This window comes from Triplophysa dalaica, chromosome 17, assembly GCF_015846415.1.
Source record: "Triplophysa dalaica isolate WHDGS20190420 chromosome 17, ASM1584641v1, whole genome shotgun sequence".
Taxonomy (NCBI): Eukaryota; Metazoa; Chordata; class Actinopteri; order Cypriniformes; family Nemacheilidae; genus Triplophysa; species Triplophysa dalaica.
In genome coordinates this window covers 7,674,803-7,696,001 of record NC_079558.1, presented here as the reverse complement: position 1 = coordinate 7,696,001, position 21,199 = coordinate 7,674,803, and the positions used below count along the sequence as shown (strand labels likewise).

The 21,199-nt window shown below is 38.7% G+C and overlaps 1 protein-coding gene across 17 annotated transcripts in view; it reads left to right on the top strand.

Moving 5' to 3' along the window:
- Positions 1-18,853, top strand: part of svila (supervillin a) — a 61,908-nt gene extending 43,055 nt beyond the window's left edge. For 10 of the 17 annotated variants that reach the window (XM_056770823.1, XM_056770816.1, XM_056770822.1 and 7 more), the window contains 27 exons: positions 670-904; positions 2,094-2,226; positions 3,134-3,181; positions 3,884-3,952; positions 5,222-5,272; positions 5,802-5,970; positions 6,204-6,299; positions 6,536-6,622; positions 8,073-8,250; positions 8,393-8,565; positions 8,690-8,845; positions 9,826-9,962; positions 10,489-10,636; positions 10,772-10,917; positions 12,314-12,489; positions 12,795-12,942; positions 13,034-13,227; positions 13,366-13,448; positions 13,564-13,712; positions 14,460-14,565; positions 14,696-14,903; positions 15,085-15,218; positions 15,302-15,457; positions 15,685-15,828; positions 16,188-16,309; positions 16,416-16,571; positions 18,042-18,853. In XM_056770823.1, the coding sequence (XP_056626801.1) occupies positions 670-904; positions 2,094-2,226; positions 3,134-3,181; positions 3,884-3,952; positions 5,222-5,272; positions 5,802-5,970; positions 6,204-6,299; positions 6,536-6,622; positions 8,073-8,250; positions 8,393-8,565; positions 8,690-8,845; positions 9,826-9,962; positions 10,489-10,636; positions 10,772-10,917; positions 12,314-12,489; positions 12,795-12,942; positions 13,034-13,227; positions 13,366-13,448; positions 13,564-13,712; positions 14,460-14,565; positions 14,696-14,903; positions 15,085-15,218; positions 15,302-15,457; positions 15,685-15,828; positions 16,188-16,309; positions 16,416-16,571; positions 18,042-18,128 (3,689 nt within the window). In that variant the 3' untranslated portion in view covers positions 18,129-18,853. Of the gene's footprint in view, positions 1-669; positions 905-2,093; positions 2,227-3,133; positions 3,182-3,883; positions 3,953-5,221; positions 5,273-5,801; positions 5,971-6,203; positions 6,300-6,535; positions 6,623-8,072; positions 8,251-8,392; positions 8,566-8,689; positions 8,846-9,825; positions 9,963-10,488; positions 10,637-10,771; positions 10,918-12,313; positions 12,490-12,794; positions 12,943-13,033; positions 13,228-13,365; positions 13,449-13,563; positions 13,713-14,459; positions 14,566-14,695; positions 14,904-15,084; positions 15,219-15,301; positions 15,458-15,684; positions 15,829-16,187; positions 16,310-16,415; positions 16,572-17,544; positions 17,608-18,041 lie in introns of all 17 variants that reach the window. The other 7 variants (XM_056770814.1, XM_056770826.1, XR_008909366.1 and 4 more) reach the window with 6 other exon arrangements.
- The last annotated feature ends 2,346 nt before the right edge of the window (positions 18,854-21,199 follow it).

Sequence of the window (21,199 nt, the reverse complement as noted above, 5' to 3'; positions counted from 1 at the left end):
TTTGTGTGTGCATGCGTGTGGGGGGATAGTGATAGAAAGGTGGAAAAATGACTCACTTACCCTAATTTCCATCTATAGTATTGACTTGAAAAATTAAAAAGCTAACTGTTAATAATATATTATTTTATATTTATAATGATACATGGCATAAGAGAGATTTATTTTCATTGTTAGTTTTTCATTGTTATCTTCATAAAGCTTGTTATGATAGCTTCATGCAGTGCAGGGCGGTGGTGATGTTTTTTATTTTTGCAGCAGATGTCCTCTCTGCTGATAAAAGTGTGTGGCTATTAAAGAGCAGAGCATCAAATTTGTAAAGTGTCTGCTGCTTTTCCTCATCCGAATAGACAAAGAGAGGTCTTTAAACCTAGTAAGCCAGACAGAAAGATGTCTGTGTAACCCACGTAACCACAGCGTAAAACAAAGCTTCCCTTCATGTTTAACAAACACTGACTCTCGCTTCCTGTGTAACCTCACTTGCATATTTATCACAATTTTACTCCATAAATGCACTGTATGTGTGCCTTACTTGAAATTTTTAACATGAACAGTGTGTATATGTACATGTAAGAGTGTTTGTCTGTGCTGGCTCTGTCTGTCACATAGCTGGCCTTGATCGCATCAGCAGGGCCGCTGTAACCCTGTGTTTTCTGTGTCTGTGATAAACAGATCTTCCTGTGAACACAGCCGCAGTACGCGCAGAGGCCGCTGCGACGCAGGACTCATCCTCGATACGGGGCGTCTCTCTCACGCAGCACACACGCGCGCAGACGCTCTCAGAGTCTGGCCCGCACCTCCCCGTGGACTGCAGGAGAGAGCAGGAGTGTGAGACGGACTTTATAACAGAGGAGGGAGACATGTTCACAGACTTCATGTCTGCCAGACAGATGTCCATCAAAGAGAGGTGAGTGCTGTGTTTGTATTTTAAAATATTACAGATGAGAATTGTCAAAAGGAGTTTTTTAGCAGTGATTTTATCCGTGGTGTGTGAAATACTGCATTTAATATGGACTACACATGTAAATATTAATAAAAACTACTGTCCAACATTAAGCATGGATGGTGCTTGCTTGTTTACAGCATTTGGAAGCAGAAAGCAAAAGAATGCTAGGAAATGTATAAGCTTTTCACTTTGCACTCGATTTTTGTTGACAGTGGAATGATGCTGCAGTAATGTAGTCATGTCGGCTTTAGCATCTTCGTGATGATTTAACAAAAATATACTTTGCAAATATAAAAAGAACACTTCCAAGTTTACTAAATCTAGCAGGATGTAGTTCAGTATGACTCTCTGGTGTAAGTGTTTTGATCATCTGGATAGGATTGGATTTGTTTAGTCAGAGCTGTATTGCTGTGGTCTGTTTAGGATCAAAGTGTTGTGTAACTGACAGACAGAGAGGGATGCTGGCAAAAACAGAATGGCTTAATTGATTGATGACATTGTAAAAACTGTTGATCTCAGAGCGTTCCTACATCTATTTTACATTTTTATAAAACAAATGTATGGAGAACTAATGTATAGAAACGGTGTATAGATATGCTTTTGAGTAAATTCAATGAAAAATGTTTGACAAACCTGAGCTCAGTTTGTGACATTGTTGCGAAATCTTGAGAAACTGTAATGAAGACATTTATGAGATTTCTGGGTCTTTGTCTTAGGAAAAAAATCTTTGAGAATTAAAGCGCAGGCAACACACATTTATAAAAGACAGAAACTGCTGTACGATTATTTCCGAAAACAGTCGAGCTCCTGAGGGGCGCATCTAAAGCACTAGCACACAATACATCATTGCATTTTTACGTTTACATTATGTACATACACACCACCAACAAACACAGACACTGAGTCACCAACAAACACAGACATGACTCCGTTTCACTTATCGCCTGCGGTTCATGACCGGCATCTTTTTGCGCTGGGACCGCATCAGATTTCAGTTTCAAACGATCTGTTTATATGACATTCATCACATAAATGCCGGGACTGTTTTTGACAGGTTGACCATGTTAAGCATGAGAAGCCAGCACGTTTAACAGTGTGAAGAAATCAGAATTCACGAAATAGCTTTTTTTTATAATTTTCTTACTGTCAGGCTGGTCCTGTTGAAGAAGAGCGGAGAGGAGGACTGGAGGAATCGCATCAATAAAAAACAGGATGTGGTGAAGGTCGCGGTGTCTGAAAAACATGCTCAGCTGTGGGAGGTGGAGCAGAGCTTCAAGAAGAAGGTATCCCCTTAACTTTGAACTCAGCTGTCACCTGATCATAAAGGTCATAGTGAATTATACTTTGTATACAGTGTATTCGCTAACTTTTGTGTTGGTATAACAAAAAGCATCTAGTAAACAAATATAATGATACAAATTAATTGTCACGTTTATGTGTTGCAAAGTTTACTTACTACTGATAATAATCTTATGTGTAGAAGCTCCTTTGCTTCAGAAATGTATTAAGTATTTCTAAACCGAGAATCGTATGTCCATTTCATTTTGATTTACACCTTTTGTTATTTTATGTTTTTTGCTTGAATTTTTTTTTATGGTGTTCACTGGGTAAGCTAAAAGGAAGTTGATCAGGCAAAGTTCCATGACATCATTATACACTTGTGTACTGTAATCATGAAACAAAATTCTAGATCATTAGTATCATTAGCGTCTATCTGCGATTTATCTGTCTCTTTCTTTTAAACCACTTGTTTTTGGATGTTTTGATATCCTATAGTTAATATAAATTAAATAAAACTCACAATCTTTTAAATCTTTGCATGCTTCATAGTAATTCCCTATGGTGCGGATGGGATTGGTTTTACATCCTTTTCTCTGTTTGGATTTATTCTTAAAACTTAAGGTTATTTGCTTGAATTTTCATCTTTATTGTTTTACATCATGACTCGACCACTTAAACATGATTTTCTACTATTTGAGTGCTTTTCTAAAGGAAAACTATCAGTCAGCTGATATAAGTGGGGTAAAAATACAGTATCTTCTTTGGCAGATGCTCTGGCTGAACAGGTCAAGTAATCAGACAGTTGTCTTCGAAAAATAAAGACAATTTGTGACTGATGTGTAAAAGTGAAGAACTTGTTCAAAGCATGCCCGAGTATTTTTCCCATATTTATTTTACCCATTTTTCTAGGATGATGGGATGATGATAGATGACTTTGCTGTGTCTGATCAACTCTGGGTAAGACTGTTAGCTGTTAGCCGCAGTGCTAACAGGCTTAACACAGGTTGATGGTGGTGTTCAAGGGTTATGGTGTTGTGTTTGTATTAATCTTTGCAACTTTAACGTCCATTTGCTGTCTGGGTGTTTTGGCATGGTACCTCAGGAAGACACGGTTGCTAATGGTGATGATTTATTTGTTTATTGCTTATTCTACTCACCGTGCTACCATGGTCATAGTATGACTTTATGCGATACAGGAAATATTTTCTTTCTTTTATTTAATACAGTCATTGTGGTTACTTTGTCATTTTGGTGATGTGTTGTGTTACAGTTATGATGTGCTGGTAGTTGCTTTGTTCAACCACCCATACAAGCTTTTAATCTGCTTTAGTCACCTTTTGACATTGATGAAACTGTACATTTGTCATTAATTGTTAAAAGGCAGCATTGTATCTGCCAGTTTAGATGTTGCAGTCAAATTTCAACAAAACATTCAGAATCAGCCAATCCAGGGTGGTTGGGCGAGGCAAGTAGTTGTGCAGTGAATTTACAGTTGTCTTAGAATATCTGATGTGCTCATTGGCATTGTGGAGGTGATATGACATTTAGAGGATAATCTAAGATCAGACCAGTGTCACCTGCTGTCTGTCTGTCCCTTCCTCCTCGTGCCTTGTCAAACATTATGTATTGTCTTGCTTCCCCTCTCCATCCTTTGTTTAGGACCCTGTCTTTTCCTCCTCTTTTTCGTGTGCCTCTGAACCACTGGATCATATAGCCATTCCCCCCCAGGTGAGCAAGACCCTCCCCTTACCTGCCTGTGATACGAGTATAACTGTGGCGCGTTCCAGCTTCCCTGTTTGGTATCGAAGCTATACCAGATCTTAACCATTATGCATTATTTTCATTAATTTTAACATTTTCTTTCATTTTAGCACTTTTTAAGTAGTGTTTTTAATGTCAAATGCTCATCTGAAGTATTTTTTACAGTTTGCATGTCATCGCATGTCTTCAAGGAAGTTTAGTTTTAACATTTAGTTATCTCTGTATTTATATAAGATTATGTATTTAGAATATGTAAAATGTATTCTGAGCACAGGGGTCCGTGAAAAGACTTGGACATATTAGGGAATTTCAATTTGGTAATGACTTTTCTACATCTATAACGGGTTTAAGCAGCTACTACTTTTGCTTTGTTTGTGCAAATCTTTATGAAACCTATTAAAAAAAACTACAAACGATTTTGGAGAACACATGGAAGTACATCGGTCAAAAGACATGGGAACCTTACATATGTTAAACCTTTACTAATGGAAACTTTTGTAACTAAAAATGTAAATATTATAACGTTTATTTGATAAATTTGTGGTTTAAAGTGATAATTCGCTCAAAATTGACAATTCTGTCATCATTTACTCACCTTCGAGTTGTTTCAAATCTGCATACATTTCTTTGTTTTGAAGAACACTGAGAAAGATATTTGGAATAATGCTTATAACCAAACAGATCTCGACACCAATTAACTTCCATAGTAGGAAAAATTACTTCATCATTTTTTTGTTCTGTTGAACACAAAAGAAGACATTTTGAAGAATAAAGGACAGAAAACAGTTCTGGGGCACTTTTGACTACCATTGTTTTTTTTCCTACTATGGGAGTCAATCTGTGTTGAGATCTGTTTGGTTATAAGCATTCTTCCAAATATCTATTTCTGTGTTCATCATAACAATGCCATGTAAACACATTTGGAACAACTCAAAGGTGAGTAAATGATGACAGAATTTTCTTTTTTGAGGGAAAAGTATCACTTTTACTGTTTGTGGCAAGTATAAAAGCTTTCTGAATCATGGCACATTTCATAAAGCTTCCAATATCGTTCTAATAACCCATCACCCCTCTGTTAGGGTTAACTGGTGGGGTCTCAAGTGAAATATCTTCTTCCTCTTTCTATTCATAGAAGCCTCTTTAGTCTAAGCTGCATCCTCTCATTTTCCATTCTTTCTTTTTCCATTCTTTTCTCATCCCTTTTTTCTTTCCCCCTGCTCTTCCCTCCGTGTGAAGGCTTCCCCCCTGCCCGTGCAGGTGCATGAGCGTCACCCCTGGAGACGGAAGGTGCCTCCCACCCCCCACATCCACACATATCCACTGTTCTTCCAAAACACAGTACTCCATTAAGACTGTTGCTGGTATAATGTCTGGTAAATTAGTTTTTTGGTGGTGTTGTGGTACTTTACATGTATATTGTAGATTGTTTCTTATGTGCAGCTTGACTACTTGTTGTTTCATTTGGTCAGTCAATTTGATCACTGCTAGTTATTCGTCAGTAAATAATAATGATACAATATTGGTTATTAGAGTATATACTATTTAGAATCTCTCTGATTGGTTCATTCCTAGATTAATAACAGGTTGTGTAGCCCAATAGTTATTTTTATATATCAGATTTTTAGGTTTTATTCAGTCTTTACCAAAACTTTTACAGTATGAATTTTATTTGTGTTTCTTAAATCATTTTTGAGAAACCTTTAGCTTGAACATGAAGACCACCAAGCATCACATTATTGTAAATTTAAACAGACAAGACATTTAAACATGTATAATCTGGAAAATGTATTCACGTCAGATCTCTTTGCCTTCTCAGAGGATCGGAAATGACCTGGTGGAGAGCCAGAGGATCGAGCGAATTGAGATGTCCATCCAGGAGCGCATGCAGCTCATCACCACGCAAGAAGATGCCTGGAAGGTCAAAGGTCACGGAGCAGCCAATGACTCGACTCAGTTTACAGTGGCAGGCCGGATGGTCAGGAAAGGTCAGGGAATAATCCGCACATTCACATTTATTGCTTTCTGAACGTATTATGACATTGTTTTGTTGTTTTATAAGTGTTAATATTTAAACTCCATTAAAATTACTGGAGCAGTTTTCATCTTCTCTCACCATCCTACACCAATTTAACACTTAAATTGTTTGTATTCTTTTAATGTTGTTATCAGAAAAGTCCATGTCACAGTATAACAAAAGTTTTGCTCCGATTTGTCCCAGGTCTGGCATCCCCCTCTGTTCTCTCAAATCCAGTGCTGTCTCCTCTTTCCTCTAAGAACAAGAATGGTTCCCACACCATCTCAAAGCCATTCGAAGGTGAGCAGACCATTGCATACACACACCATACCAGACCCATAACCATGATCAGCTGTTGCCTACAGTAGTTTAGACATGTGCTTTAATAAATTCACATCCTTGGTGCTCATGTTTGTGATCCTCATTTTATCTTCTCGTTTCATTACCCTATTCTCTTTAAGTTTCTAACAACACAAGTGGCAAAACAAGACTTTATTTATTGTATTTTATTGTATCTGATGTATTTGGCGATGCAGAGATTGAAGTCAGACATGACATGAAGCTGGAATCAGACAAGAAGCTGGAAAAGTTGGAGTCATTCCTTGGCCGGCTCAATAGTAAAGGTAAGTGTCAGGGTGCCATGTCATTTCTTTTCATTCTCCCCCCCGAAGTATAAGGAAGTGTTTTACGGCTGACCCAGAATAGTCAAAGATTTTATACTTCGAAAGGAGGAGCCTGAGTTGATGACCAATCTCACAGTCGAACCTTCTCAGAGGTGTTATGGAATAGGGATTATGCCATTTTGGTTATATGGGCAGTGGCGTAGCAGATGGGCACTCACTACACCGCTAAAAATATTATTTATGATGTAAAGAAATGGGACATTTTTAGGCTTGGTACCAAAACCCCCGGATCATATGAGCACAAGGTCTGGCTATGACCCAACGCAGCATCGCGTCTCTCTGTGTCTTCTGTGCTGTGAGGCCGGTAAAGAGAAGCAGCACCTTCCGCACGCACACACAGATGACTGTAGACCGTTTATATGAAAAAAATATATAATATGAAATATGATTTTAAATATGAAAAAAACACTGTCTGTGAATGCACCTGCATTACTCAGACTGAACTTTCCGATGCATGATACAAAAGTAGGTAATATAACCAAAATCATCGCATACAGCAAGCACGGCGCAGGCATTCGGAACTTGCCATTCTCTGAAAGCAAGCGTTCATGTCAGGATGAAGGAGAAGTGAGAGTGCGCAGGAAAAATCTGTCTTATTTCGTTATATTCTGTTCTAAACAAATTCTGTAAATTAATGTTTGATTGTTTTTTGGTGCTTTAATGTTGTGCTGCACCCTTGTTAATCACCTGGTGTCGTCCCCATATGTGCGTGCGCCAGGCGATTCTACTATCAGACGACTATAGGCAAGACATGACAAATCTGATTGGACGATGTAAATCTTTATTTGCGGATACCCCTAAAGTGTTTGTGTTCGCATCACCTTTAAAATTTAAAGGTGTCATATGACACGGCTAAAACGAATATTATTGTTTGTTTTAGATCTAATGCAATGTGTATACACGATTTAAGGTTAAAAAAACGCTGTATTTTCCGCATACAGTGCATGTTTGTATCTCCTCTTGCTCCGCTTCTCTGAAACGCATGTATTTTTAACACTTATCGCTCTGAAAATCGAGATGTACTATGATTGGCCAGTTATCCAGTGCGTAGTGATTGGTCGCTAGTGCAAGCGTGTGACGGAAATGTAACGCCATATTTGGAACATCATGTTCCAAAGCAATTGTACTGACAGGTACGCCGATCTTACTTGGGTATACATTTGGGTGGTCTAAGTCAATACATACCACGAACTGACGTAGATTTTTGGGGGTGTGGTTACACAAGGCTTTTCAGTCAGGTCTGGGTGAGCATTGGCTTTTAGATAGAATGCATTTTTTGTTCCGACATTTTAATTTTTGCAATTTTACATGTCTAATACATGCATATGGGCAGCTTACAACACCCCATATGACCCCTTTAATGTGTGTTGCCCACTTTCCTTTATCTTAGTGTCAGGTCTTCAGGAGAACACCGTTGCAGTCACAGAAAAATCTGTTAAAGAGGTCATGACCCTGGAGGATGAAACCTTTGATAAGTTTTATCGGCACACAGAGGAAATGGCCAAGATTACAAGCAGAGTGGAAATCAACGATGATTTCGATGCCATCTTTGGAACACAGATGCCCAGGTACTATTTTATACTCTATATGCAGCTTTTAGATCTTAGCATAGTCTAAAAAATGATTTGTTTGTATATTATTTTATCTGTTTGGAACCGTGCTCACTGTAATGAGTTCAACATTCGACTTTGTGACTTTGGTTCTTGTCAGGTTGACCTCAGAGATGGTGCAGCACAAACGAGCAGTACGACCCACCAGGAACGTTCAGTCTTCCAGGAATCCCCTGAAAATGTTGGCCGTTAGGGAGGACATTAGACACGAGTACACAGAGCAGAGACTGAACATCGGGCTTCTGGAGAGCAAGAGGATGAAACAGGAAAAGAGTATGTCAAGCAAGACGGTGTAGAAGTTTCTAAAGCTCATCTCCTCAAATGTATTTATAGACACATGACTGGGAACATCACACCTGTTCATGTCATAAAAATGTTATTGAATTGTGTTTTGTAGTGAATAAGAACAGCGGATTCTCTGACGTTGCTCTCGCTGGATTGGCCAGTAAGGAAAACTTCAGCAGTGTGAGTCTGCGCAGTTTGAACGTCTCTGAGCAGAGGTCGAACAACAGTGCCATGCCCTATAAAAAACTCATGCTCATTCAGGTCAAAGGTAAGTGACATCACACTGCCGTCAGTCACGCAAGAACAGTCTTTGATTTCTTTGAACCTCTTTGAAGACAACAGCAACGTCCGTCCGATCTTAAAGGGATAGCTCACCTAAAAACGAAGATTATTTCATCATTTACTCACCCTCATGTTATTTAAAACCTGTGTGAATTTCTTTTTCTACAGAACACAAAAAATATATTTATTAAGGTAATTGGGAACTAAACAACATTGGCCCCCATTGACTTCCATTGTATGGACACCAAACCACGAACACATATCTCAAAATATCTTATTTAGTGTTATGCAGAAGAATAAAAGTGGTTTAGTCAACATAAGTCAGCATTTTTATTTTGGGGAGAACTATCCCTATAAGTTGGATTGACTCTGCTATAATTGAGAATAAAGAACAAACTCCAAGATAGAGATAGATGGATGGCTGTCAACAACGTTCATTTGTTAAGACCTTGTTTGGGCAAAGCTCTGACTATGCTTGATGAGTAAAACAACCTCACAGCCATGAAAGGTGGTGTGATAGTGTGCTGTTTACTTTAAAGAGGGAAGAAGAACTTCTCTAGTCAGTGTAGCAAGAGGAGACCAGCTGGTGTTGTATGTGGACTGATGGTGTAAGAATCTGAGACACTGTGGATACCAATTCCTCATAAGGCGTACACTCTCTTCCTCTCCGTCTCTCTCTTTCGGTCTAGCTCTCAAACACGCACACAATCTAAGTCATGTCCATGTGCCCAATGCAACACAGAACAGCTCCCCTAACCAAAACAAAGAGAAACCAGATATCCTAAATAAAAGCGAGCAGTCCAAGAAAAACACATAGTAGTGTACTGCATTACAGAATGTTCATGCAACTGGGTGAACAATGCGTACTCTCAAAGCAGATCACTTCCTGTGTATTATGACAACAGTGGTGAACCTATGACCAACGGGGTATTGCATATCCGTCTTATTTCCCTGTGAATTTAACAGGTCGCCGGCACGTCCAGACCAGACTAGTGGAGCCCAGAGCCTCTTCCTTGAACAGCGGCGATTGCTTCCTCTTGGTGACGCCTCATTACTGCTTCATCTGGATCGGAGAATTCGCAAATGTTATCGAGAAGGCTAAAGTGAGTGTGTGTAGTACTCAATGGGAGTATTTTTAGTACGGGTCCCCCACGTGCAGGAAGTAAACAAAATGAACCACAAAGGAAATGTCACGTTGTCGTACAGGAAGCAAGAGGTGGATTGTAAGCATACGTGTTTTTATCATACACATTCAAGCTTTCATGAAAGCTATTATTGTCTAAAGCTGAAATGGAGATCATTGAACTGAGTTTGACCCGCATCTTACCATTTAGAAGTCCCAATGGCTTTTGAATGGATGTATTTGAATGTAATGCTCATCATTAGCATATGTGAATCTCAGTACATGTGACGGAGGTGGACGTTGTGTAACCAGGGTGTGATTTAGGCCAGGAATGCTAAGACAGCAGAAGAAATAATGTTATTGTATTTGATAACAAAATCGAAATATTGTCTGTCTGTAATGTTGCGAAGAGAAAGCTGGAATAAACGGATACACTGAATACACAGTATGTCAAAAATGTTATTGACATCTCTGCAATTGGACTGTTTGCATTTTCAATCCTGCAGGCAGCAGAGTTGGCCGCGTTCATTCAGACAAAACACGACCTGGGCTGCCGAGCCTCGTATGTGCAGAACATTGAAGAGGGTGCCAACACTCATACCCCCGCAGCCAAAGAGTTCTGGAAGATTATTGGCGGCCAAGCCAGTTATCAGTGTAAGTTATATGTATTCATTCAGGAATGTTTGGGTGACGTCATTATGACTAAATTCAACTGCACGGTTTTAAATAAATCAGGCTGAGAGAAATATTTATTGATCTTTATCTAATATGTCTATTTGTACTTTACAGCCGCAGGCCCTCCAGAAGAGGATGAGTCATATGAGAATGGTGTAGTGGAGACCAACTGTATCTACAGACTATTGGATGATAAACTTGTTCCTGATGATGACTTCTGGGGTCGAGTGCCTCGCTGCTCTATGCTCAACTCTAAAGAAGTAATAAAGATACATATATATATTTTATTTACATAAAATTTTCAATAGAAATTTTAGATGTTTTTGATGTTTAAACACATAGTTTCTGATAAATGTGCAATTAACAGGATTACAGCACAAAGTAATACAATAATTCTGAAAGACCAATAAAAATAAAATGTAAAAAAATGTAAAGCTGCAGTGTTGTACTGTAACTGCAAAATGAAATGCTACTCAATCATAGTTTCACCTCAATTGTAACCCTGGAGAACAAATCCAGTCTTAAGTAGCATGGGAACATTTTTAGTAATCGTGAAAAATACATTGTAGGGATAAAAAAAAATGATTTTTCTTTTCGCCAAAAATCATTAGGATATTAAGTAAAGATCATGTTCCATGAAGATATTTTATAAATTTCCTACCATAAATATATAAAACGTTCTTTTTGTGAGTGGACGGTCTGGTACAGTTCCTCAGATTAACAACTTCAAGGCGATTTTCTCAATATTTCGCTTTTTTTCACCCTCAAATTTTTTGTAAACGAAAAATTTCCTCAAAGCTTCAAAACCCTCAAAGCATTGTAAACACTTGTTGTTCCGCCAGATAGTGTCCTATCCTAATAAACCATATATCAATAGAAAGCTTATTTTTTCAGCTTTCAGATGATGTAAACATCTCAATTTCGAAACATCTACCCTTAAGACTGGTTTTGTCGTCCAGGGTCACAATTGTTTTGTTTTTATAATCATTGGAAGACCGAATTTCCGATGACGATTAATTGCGCATGCCCATTTAAGAACCACTGTCTTATTATTTACATTATATACTTTTCATGGTGTGTTATAAACGCCAGTCCAGATTTTTCAAATTTACATTTTACAAGTAAAATCAGATCATTTTAATGTACAGCTATATGTAAGTATTGAATACTTTTTCATACGGTGTAATTTTTTAATTGTACCGATCTGATTTGCTTTAAATACAAGTCTATCAGGCCCGTTCTGACTAAAAGGGATAGTTCACCAAGACAAATCTGTCATCATTTACTCACCCTTTTGTCATTTCAAACCTGTATGACTTTCGTTCGTCCGCAGAATATTTTGAAGAATTATGTTAACTGGACTCTATTCACTTGCATTGGTTAAATGTCCATAAAATAGAAGTGAATGGGGTCCAGTGCTGTTCGATTACCAGCTTTCTTCAAAATAGCTTCTTTTGTGTTCTGCTGAAGAAAGTCATACAGCTTTGAAATGAAAAGAGGGTGAGTAAACGATAACAAACTTTTCATATTTGGGTCAACTATCACTTTAAGGCACAATTTGAACAGCTCTGTCAGGTCTGAACAGGTACTTTCGGTAGACATTTTAAAAATGGCAGTCTTCACACCAAACTTAATTTTTTGTTTCGTGACATCTAGGTGCTGGTGTTTGATTTTGGTAGTGAGGTATACGTGTGGCACGGTAAGGAGGTGACGCTGGCACAGAGAAAAGTGGCTTTTCAGTTGGCCAAGCATCTGTGGAACGGCACATTTGATTACAGCAACTGTGATATCAATCCTCTGGATCCTGGAGAGTGCAACCCACTCATACCCAGGTACAAAACTGATGTACACCCACATACGCAGCTGAGTATGGCTCTGTTTATGCATACTGTTCCACTATACATCAAGTTCTGACGCTTGTGACCTTTTAAAGCTTGTGCACAGAGACCTCTCAGGTCAACAGTGCACTACAGTCGACTCAATGATCTTAAGTTACTACACCTGTCACATTAACAGCTAAATATTTTGGTGTTGCCTTTTGAGTGACGCGGGCTATATTTTCTATATTCGCTTGAAACCCTTCTTTGTGCAAAGTGAACTTTAACATGTTTTCGTTTGCGGTATTTGTGTTTTATAGAAAAGGCCAGGGACGGCCAGACTGGGCTGTTTTCGGCAGGTTGTCTCAGCATAATGAAACTACCATCTTTAAAGAGAAGTTCTTGGACTGGAGTGACACCCAGAAATCCTCGAGAAAAAATGACTCATCGCATGCAAATGAAAATAAGGTAGACACAGATTCTCTGTTCTGAGTAAATGAAACATTAGATGCTGCAAGTTTTATTTCAGAAGGCTACACATTGGTAATAATATCTTTAGGAGCATCGGAGTGGGGAATGTAGGCCCTATGATGCGTCTCTGATGTTGCCGATGGTACAGACTCCAGTAAGGACCGTTTTGGATGGGGCAGATATTGGACGAGGTTATGGATTGGTGGAGGGCGACGAGGGGCGGAACTTTGAGATCAGCACGTTGTCTGTTGATGTTTGGCACATTCTAGAGTTTGACTATAGGTGAGATGATCTTTGAATTGTTTGCCATTTATTTATTATTAATATCCTCTTGTGTAATGAAACTCCAGAATAGATGTGAATTAAATCTGTAGGAAATGCACAATCAATGACAATCGCTCTGTTTCTTGCTTGTTCTAGTCGTCTACCCAAACAGAGCATCGGACAGTTCCATGAAGGCGACACATATGTGGTCAAATGGAAGTATATGGTCAGCACAGCAGGTGGGCAGGGTGTATGAGCATATGTGGGATCACACCAGCATCATGAGATGGTGTAGGTGCTACTGTGTAGATGGGAAACATTACTGATGATCATATGCTCTCTACTTTTGTACAGTTGGCAAGAGGCTGAATTCAGAAAGGATCATTGGCCCAGGGAAGGAGAAGTGTTGTTATTTCTTCTGGCAGGGTCGAAACTCTACTGTGAGTGAGAAGGGAACGTCCGCGCTGATGACTGTGGAGCTGGATGAGGAAAGAGGAGCCCAGGTATATATACACTTTTATACTCTGTATGGTATACTATGTTGTATATAATGTAAGAAATGTGGATGTTAAGAAGTCATAACCAGGCCTGTCACTATCGAGCATTTTGGTAGTTGAGTAATTAAATGTTTTGTTTACCAAGCGATGGTTTTTATAGAGTAGTCCTTTCTTATTTGATTCAATTCGTAATAAAAACCCTCTTACTTTAAAGGAAAAGTTCACCCGAAAATGAAAGTTCTGTCTTCGTTTACTCACCCTCAAGTTGTTCCATACATGTTTAAAAAAACCAAATCAGATGAACACAGAGAATCATATTTGGAAGAATGCTTATAACCAATCAGTTGACCCCATTGACTACCATAGAAGGAAAATAATTGCTTTATAAATGTCTGTAAAACAAAAGAAGGGATTTTGAAGAATGTAGGAAAGTATACAGTTCTGGGGCACTTTTGACTTTGCATTTAGATTTTTCCTACTATGGTAGTCAATGGTGGACAAGAACTGTTCGGTTACAAGCATTCTTCCACATATCTTTCTCTGTGTTCATCAGAACAAAGAAATTAATACAGATTTGAAACAACTGGAGGGTGAGTAATGATAAAAAACTTTTATTTTTGAATGAACGTTCCCTTTAAGTGAACAATGCAGGACTATCATTTTTTAAAACAACAATAATACTTTTGAGTCACTCAAAACAGGTGTTTGTATAGTATTCCTTTTTTATATTTGTTGTTTGCGTGTGTTTTGCAGATGCAGGTCCAGCAGGGAAAAGAACCTCCTTGTTTCCTGCAGTGCTTCAACGGAGGAATGATCGTCCATGCTGGAAAGAGAGAGGAAGAGGAGGAAAATGCACAAAGTAATCCTATTTCCCAATTGTTACTTCAATTTGACCCACTTTTTCCTTATTTACTGTAATAAGCATTAGATCAAATTAGCTGCATTGTGCGCACGGAAAGAAATCTTGCTTATAATCTGATTTGGTGCAGATGACTGGCGATTATACTGTGTAAGAGGAGAGAAACCCATAGAAGGCCATCTGCTGGAGGTAGTGTGCCACTGCAGCAGTCTGCGCTCTCGCACCTCCCTCATCCTCCTGAACATCCCTAAAGCCAGCATGTACCTGTGGCACGGATGCAAGGCGCAGATGCACACGCGTGATGTGGGCCGTACCACTGCCAACAAGATTAAGGAACAGTGAGTGAACTGATGCACATAGACACGTCACAACTAAAGTCTTTAAGTTGTACCAAGATAATAAATTCACGTAAGCGCTTAAGTCAGATTTTTAAGGAGTCAGACTATCAGACCCGGACATTGAAATGGTATCTCTACACCATATGAGTTTGCATCACGTGACAAGAGTTCTGGTGACCAGGTGTCCTCTGGAGGCGGGGCTTCACAGCAGCAGTAAGGTATCCATCCAGGAGTGTGACGAAGGAGCAGAACCGTTGGGATTCTGGGAAGCTTTGGGAAGGAGAGATCGAAAGGCTTACGACTGCATGCTGCAGGGTGGGTAGAAAAGTGTGCGTTATGTGTGTTTGTCACTGTATGTGCCAACCCATAGCTCATATTCATCTGTTTGTACCTTTCAGATCCAGGAAAATTCAACTTTACTCCTCGTCTGTTCCAACTAAGCAGCACTTCAGGAGAGTTTGTGGCTGTGGAGTTTGTGTATCCGTCCAGAGAACCGAATTTAGTCAACTCGATGCCTTTCCTACAGGAGGATTTGTATACAGCCACTCAGCCAGGTGCTTGACACATTAACGTTGATTTAACACGGTTTGAAGTGCTGTTCTCAGATACACCTGTTAACCTGTGCTGATTGGTATTCAGTTACATTTGAATAACACTTTTTACAACCATGCATAATGTATTAAGGGTAAATGATTCTTTGTCACATGCATTAAACTATAATGAGCTTGTCTGTGATGAGGTAGTCTTATGATGACACTTCCTGTGTTGGGTTTTCTTTCAGCTCTGTTTTTGGTGGATAATCACCATGAAGTTTACCTATGGCAGGGCTGGTGGCCTGTGGATAGTGAAAGCACGGGCTCAGCTCGTATACGATGGGACTCCGACAGGAAGTGCGCCATGGAAACCGTGCTCCAGTATTGCAAAGGTGATCATTCAGCTGACCAACCTTCCTGATTGATAAGAACGGCGGTCCAGTTGTTATACAAATGTGGACCATGTTTAACTCCTTGCTTCTTACATTAACGTATTTAGGAAGATTTTGAAGTTCAATTTAAGATTGTTTGCGTTAAATGGGAATAAAACTCTTGACTATAGCAAAACTAGGTGTCATGCTTTGACAACGTAGTTTTTTGCTTATCTTTTATTCTTACATTTGTTTTAATACAAGGTTTCTACTTTCCTGTTGAGGATTGATATACTCTCTAAGTAAAGACGATTATGTTATTAACACTCATTGTGCTAACAAACTAACAACTTGAAGTCTTTCTCAACTTGTCGCTGTAGAAAAAAATGAGAAGAAACCGCCAAAATCATACCTGATCCATGCAGGGCTGGAGCCTCTTACCTTTACTAACATGTTCCCATACTGGGAACACAGAGAGGACATCACTGAGATCACAGAGAAGGTGAGAGGGATTTTAAAATGCATATAACATTTTCGTTTCCCTGGAGACAGTTATACGAATGTTGATTTTCTCCATTTTCAGTCAGTTTCTTTTCTGTGATTTTTAGGAAGCTGAAGTATGTAATCAGATCATTCTTGTTGAGGACGTCTTGTCTAGACTCTGCAAGACCACGTACCCATTGGCTGATCTACAAGCCCGCCCCTTACCAGAAGGCGTTGACCCTCTAAAACTTGAGATCTACCTATCAGATGAAGACTTCGAGGTAAGACAGTGCATGTACTCGACAGCAATGATCAAATGACCTTTGCATCTGATCAAACCTCTATTTTGTACACATTAGTGTTTAGGTTCAGTCATTCTCAAAGTTGTTTCAAAGGGATAGTTCACCCAAAAAATACAATTCTGTTATTGAATTACTCAATCTTAACCTAAAGTTGTTCCAAACCTGTATAATTTTGTTTAGTTGGTTGTGCACAGAGAAAGATATTTGGAAAAATGTCAGCAACTCACAATTCTGGGGCACCATTGACAACCATAGTAGCAAAAATGATTGTAAACACATAAGGCCCGATTCACATTTCGCATCTAAAACCGCACGGAAAACACAAGCCGCACCGCTTTCTCTCCTCATGACCTGTGGTGTGCATGCGGCACTTTGAAAAGTTCAACTATTTCCATTTCGATGCGGCCCTTACTTGTCGCGACCGTATCGACCCCTATTTGCGCGTGCATGTTGCGTCTACATTTAAAATATCAAATATGCGTGCAGAAAAGATGCTTAGTTGTGAATCGGACCTTAGAAGATATTTTGAAGGATTAAGGAAAACAAACAGTTCTGAGGCACCTTTGACTACCCCGGAAATGTCAGTTGCCAACATTCTTTTCAATATCTTTCTTTGTTCAACAGAACCAAGTAATTTTAAAGTTTGGAACTACTTGAGGTTTAGTAATTCATGACAGAATTTTCATTTTTGGTTGGAGCATCCCTTTAATGAGCCTTTTGTTTTAATAATCCGCTTTCAAAATAATACGATTTTCAATCACAAAAACAGGAACATTAGCAAAGTTTATTATCTATTTCTGTTCTGTTATACTATCTACTTTCGTTTGCCTTTGTGTTTTCATTCTTCAAATTCTCCATCCACCCTGTCTTGTCAAAGAAGCCCCTCTTAACCAATCTCTTGCTCTTTTTTTCCCCCCTGCATCTTTCTGCTTTCCCCCCTTTGCTGGTGTAGTCTTGCATCTGACAGAGGTTAATTTTTCCCTTCACATGCCAGGGTGTAGGGGCTTCTGGGAAGGTGAGTTTTGTTTCATGAGGAACACTGGTGTTATTCCCACTAATGCAGCATCCTCACTGTTTGAACCGCTTCACGTTTGCTTTTGTATCTGAATCTGCCTTGTGTTTAGCAGCTTGTCGGTCACCACGCACCGCCAATAGCTTACTTTGCATCATGCATGGGGTTGATTAATCAATTAATAGGATTTTCCCTTATGGGTATACATGGAAAAGTGTTAACAAATATTTTCTAAATATACATACGTTAGCAAAAGTTAAGACTTCTAACGCGGAATAACAATGTTGTGGGTTTGTAAGGGTTGGTGAGCACTACTTTTGCGTGTTGTGTACACGTGTGACCATTCATCAACTTTTTTTCAGCACAGTATTTAGTCTGATAACCTGTTTTCAAGTCATTTTATGTTATATGTAAATAAATGTGTGTGTTTCAAACAGAAAGCATTGGAGATGACAAGAAGTGAGTATGAGGCACTGCCAGGATGGAAGCAAGTGAATGTGAAGAAAGCCAAAGGATTGTTTTAGTGGGAAATGTGTTCAAAGCGTTTGAATCCGCAAGTGGAGAACTGTTCATTCCATTTGATCCAGATGGAAAAAAAACAAGCGTGCCTGTGTCAAACCACACAGGGACGAGAAGAGGAGGAAGAAAAAAGAAAAAACGAGATTGCCAGGGGTTTACCAGCCTCTTGTAGCACATTTCTTCCAGTTTTTATTTTCGTTTGTTTTTTTAGTTTTATTTGTTATTCTTGTTTTACAACAAGCTCTTTGAGCATTTCCCAGCTTGTTGTGTTCTTCCTGTCCACATGATAGAAGCCATCCATCCCTCATGTACTGCCCAGCTTTATGTAAAAACCCATGAAAAGAAGCCTTTTAGTATTATCTGAATGTAAGAAGGCTCAAGTGTCATTGGTATCATGAAAGCACTGGTGTCACATTATGTAATGACGTTCTTAACATTCATACTGCGTTATTAAATGGCCTCCAGATTTATTTAATTATCCAGATAGATGCTTGAGCTTTGTGTGTGCGTGTTTATGAGTGTTTGTGAATCTGTACAGTTAATTGAGCGTCTAGGTTGGATTGAATGGTAAGTGTGGAATAAGAGAAGATATCTTTCTATTCTGCATTGTATAGTGCCTTGCCTTCATGTACAGTTTATATAAAGACAGATGCTAGTCTGCATTTTGAAGACTTATTTGTGATATAAATAAATAATAGAGCAAAATAAACACTGAAATATGTAGATCATATTTTGTCTTGTGCGTTCTTCTCTAAAGAGTGTTTTTGCTTTTAATTGTAAATAAATTATTTTTCCTTCATTAGCTGAAAAATAATACATTTGTTTAAATATATTATATGTTCTGTTAAAATGCCAGCAAGAATTGAAATATTACAGGTCCGGTGTATGAAATTGAGCGACATCTAGTGGTGCGGTACCGAATTGCAACCAATGGCTCACTCCACCCCTTACTTCAGACGCACTACGGTGGCTGACACAGCACTAAGATGTCATGTTTTCGTGTTGCAGAAGGAGATAACGTATTAACGAAGCAAACTTTTTCTGTTAAGGGATACTCTAGAAACAACACGGGGAATTTCATGTAAGAGGAGCTGCAGTGCATGTAGATAAAATAGCACATTTTAAGGTAATAAAAAGGTCTTTATACACCTCTGAAGATATAGGTATGTATATTATATTGCATTTCGGTCAATAGATCCTGCAAAAAATCACAAGGCCCTTTAAGTTTCAATAAACATTAATTTATTAAATTTTAGTTACATTTTGGGAGCATTTAATGGGAAAACCGTGCAGTTTATAATCTCAATAGATGGCCAGCAGAGAGCGCTGCTGCTGTACATATGAGAAAACAGCTCAAAGGTTTTTTGTAAAAAAGTAACATTTTTGACATTTTGACTTCTACAATTTACCATATTTATACAGAACTCCTCAGATTTATAGAAATACGTTCAGCATAATTACACTGAATTCCTGTAATTTACATTTGTAATTTTAAATTCACCACTGCTAAACTGATGAATTTTTGCCTCCGTCACATGTGGTCTGTGTTATGGTCAAAGACAAGAGTTAGTTCCATAAAGCAAATGATAAGTTGCATAAAACACTGCTATCCGTCCACAAGAGGGCGATTATGCCAGCGGGGTCAAATAGGATTCACAAATCACATGTTCCAATTAAAGTCAGGGCTAAAAATGTCACATCAAGTGATTGGTGATGACAGTTCAGATCACCCGGTCAGAAGGCTGCTTCATACTGTCAGACAGAACAGAGGACACAAGTCTTTTCAGACAGCATCTTACTGGCCCATATGAGTAATGGCTATGTTGTGTATAGTTTTTATTAATATACAGTTTTGACTCATAACAGCTACAAGCAGTTAATTTGCATTTTGGCAAGACACATTCTATATGTAGCCTGGAAGGACCTGAAAATAGTTGCATGTGAATATTCTGTTTACATGACTTCATATACATCTAATAATTTCAAGTTACTTTAATAATTGACATGGCAGGCAGGCGAGAGGGTCTCGTTAATCCAGGATCTCATGAACAATATGATCAGGGCAGACAAATCTGCTTTACCTAGAATGCACTGACCCTCCAGGCAAAGAACCTGATTGGCTGGACGGTAAGAGGTTGCTGTGTTCGATTTGCTGGAATTGAGGCACTGTCCCATTGGTTGGTTCGCATGGCTGTGTGGTTGATGGGTAATAATAAATGACCTTATGAAGAACCTTATGTGTCTGTCTCTGCATACTCGCCTGTTCAGAACAGCGCTTATCTCTGTGGTGACATGGAGATACAAACATGTTTGTGTATGTTTTGAGGAAAATAATGACTAGTTTCTCTCTTTTTCGGATGAAACTGTTGCAGGATGAGAAGACCTCATTCATTCGGTGCTCGGATGAACAGTAATTCACTGGGTCAGTACACAAGGAAAGAACCAAAGCAGATTTAAGTTATCCTGTTAGTATCATTGCCACTGATAAACCATTCAAACAAAGCGAAGGGCCTAATGTACAAACAAAGCATGCATCCGGCCAGGCAGGTGTTCTCAACGTTTGGTTACGAGAAATGGACATGACACCTGGATCTCAAAATCAGTCTTAAGTAGCACGGGAACATTTTTAGTAAAAGACAAAAATACATTGTATGAGTCAAAATTATCGATTTTTCTTTTATGCCAAAAATCATTAGGATATTAAGTAAGGATCATGTCCATGAAGATATTTTGTAAATGTCCAACATTAAATATATAAAAACATTATTTTGGGAGTGGATGTCCTGCCACAGTGCCCAGATTAACAACTTCAAAGGCAATTTTCTCAATATTGTGTTTTTTTTTGCACTCTCAGATCCGTGAGTTTCAAACGGTTGTATCTCAGCCAGATATTATCCTATTCTAATAACCATACTTCGATAGAAAGCTTATTTATTCAGCTTTTAGATCATGTTAAAATCTAATTTTCGAATAATTGACCCATAAGACTGGTTTTGTTATCCAGGGTCACATATTGACTCTAATCAAAAAGCAAAGAAAAGGACAGATTTCCCGATCTAACTCCATGTTCTCTCTA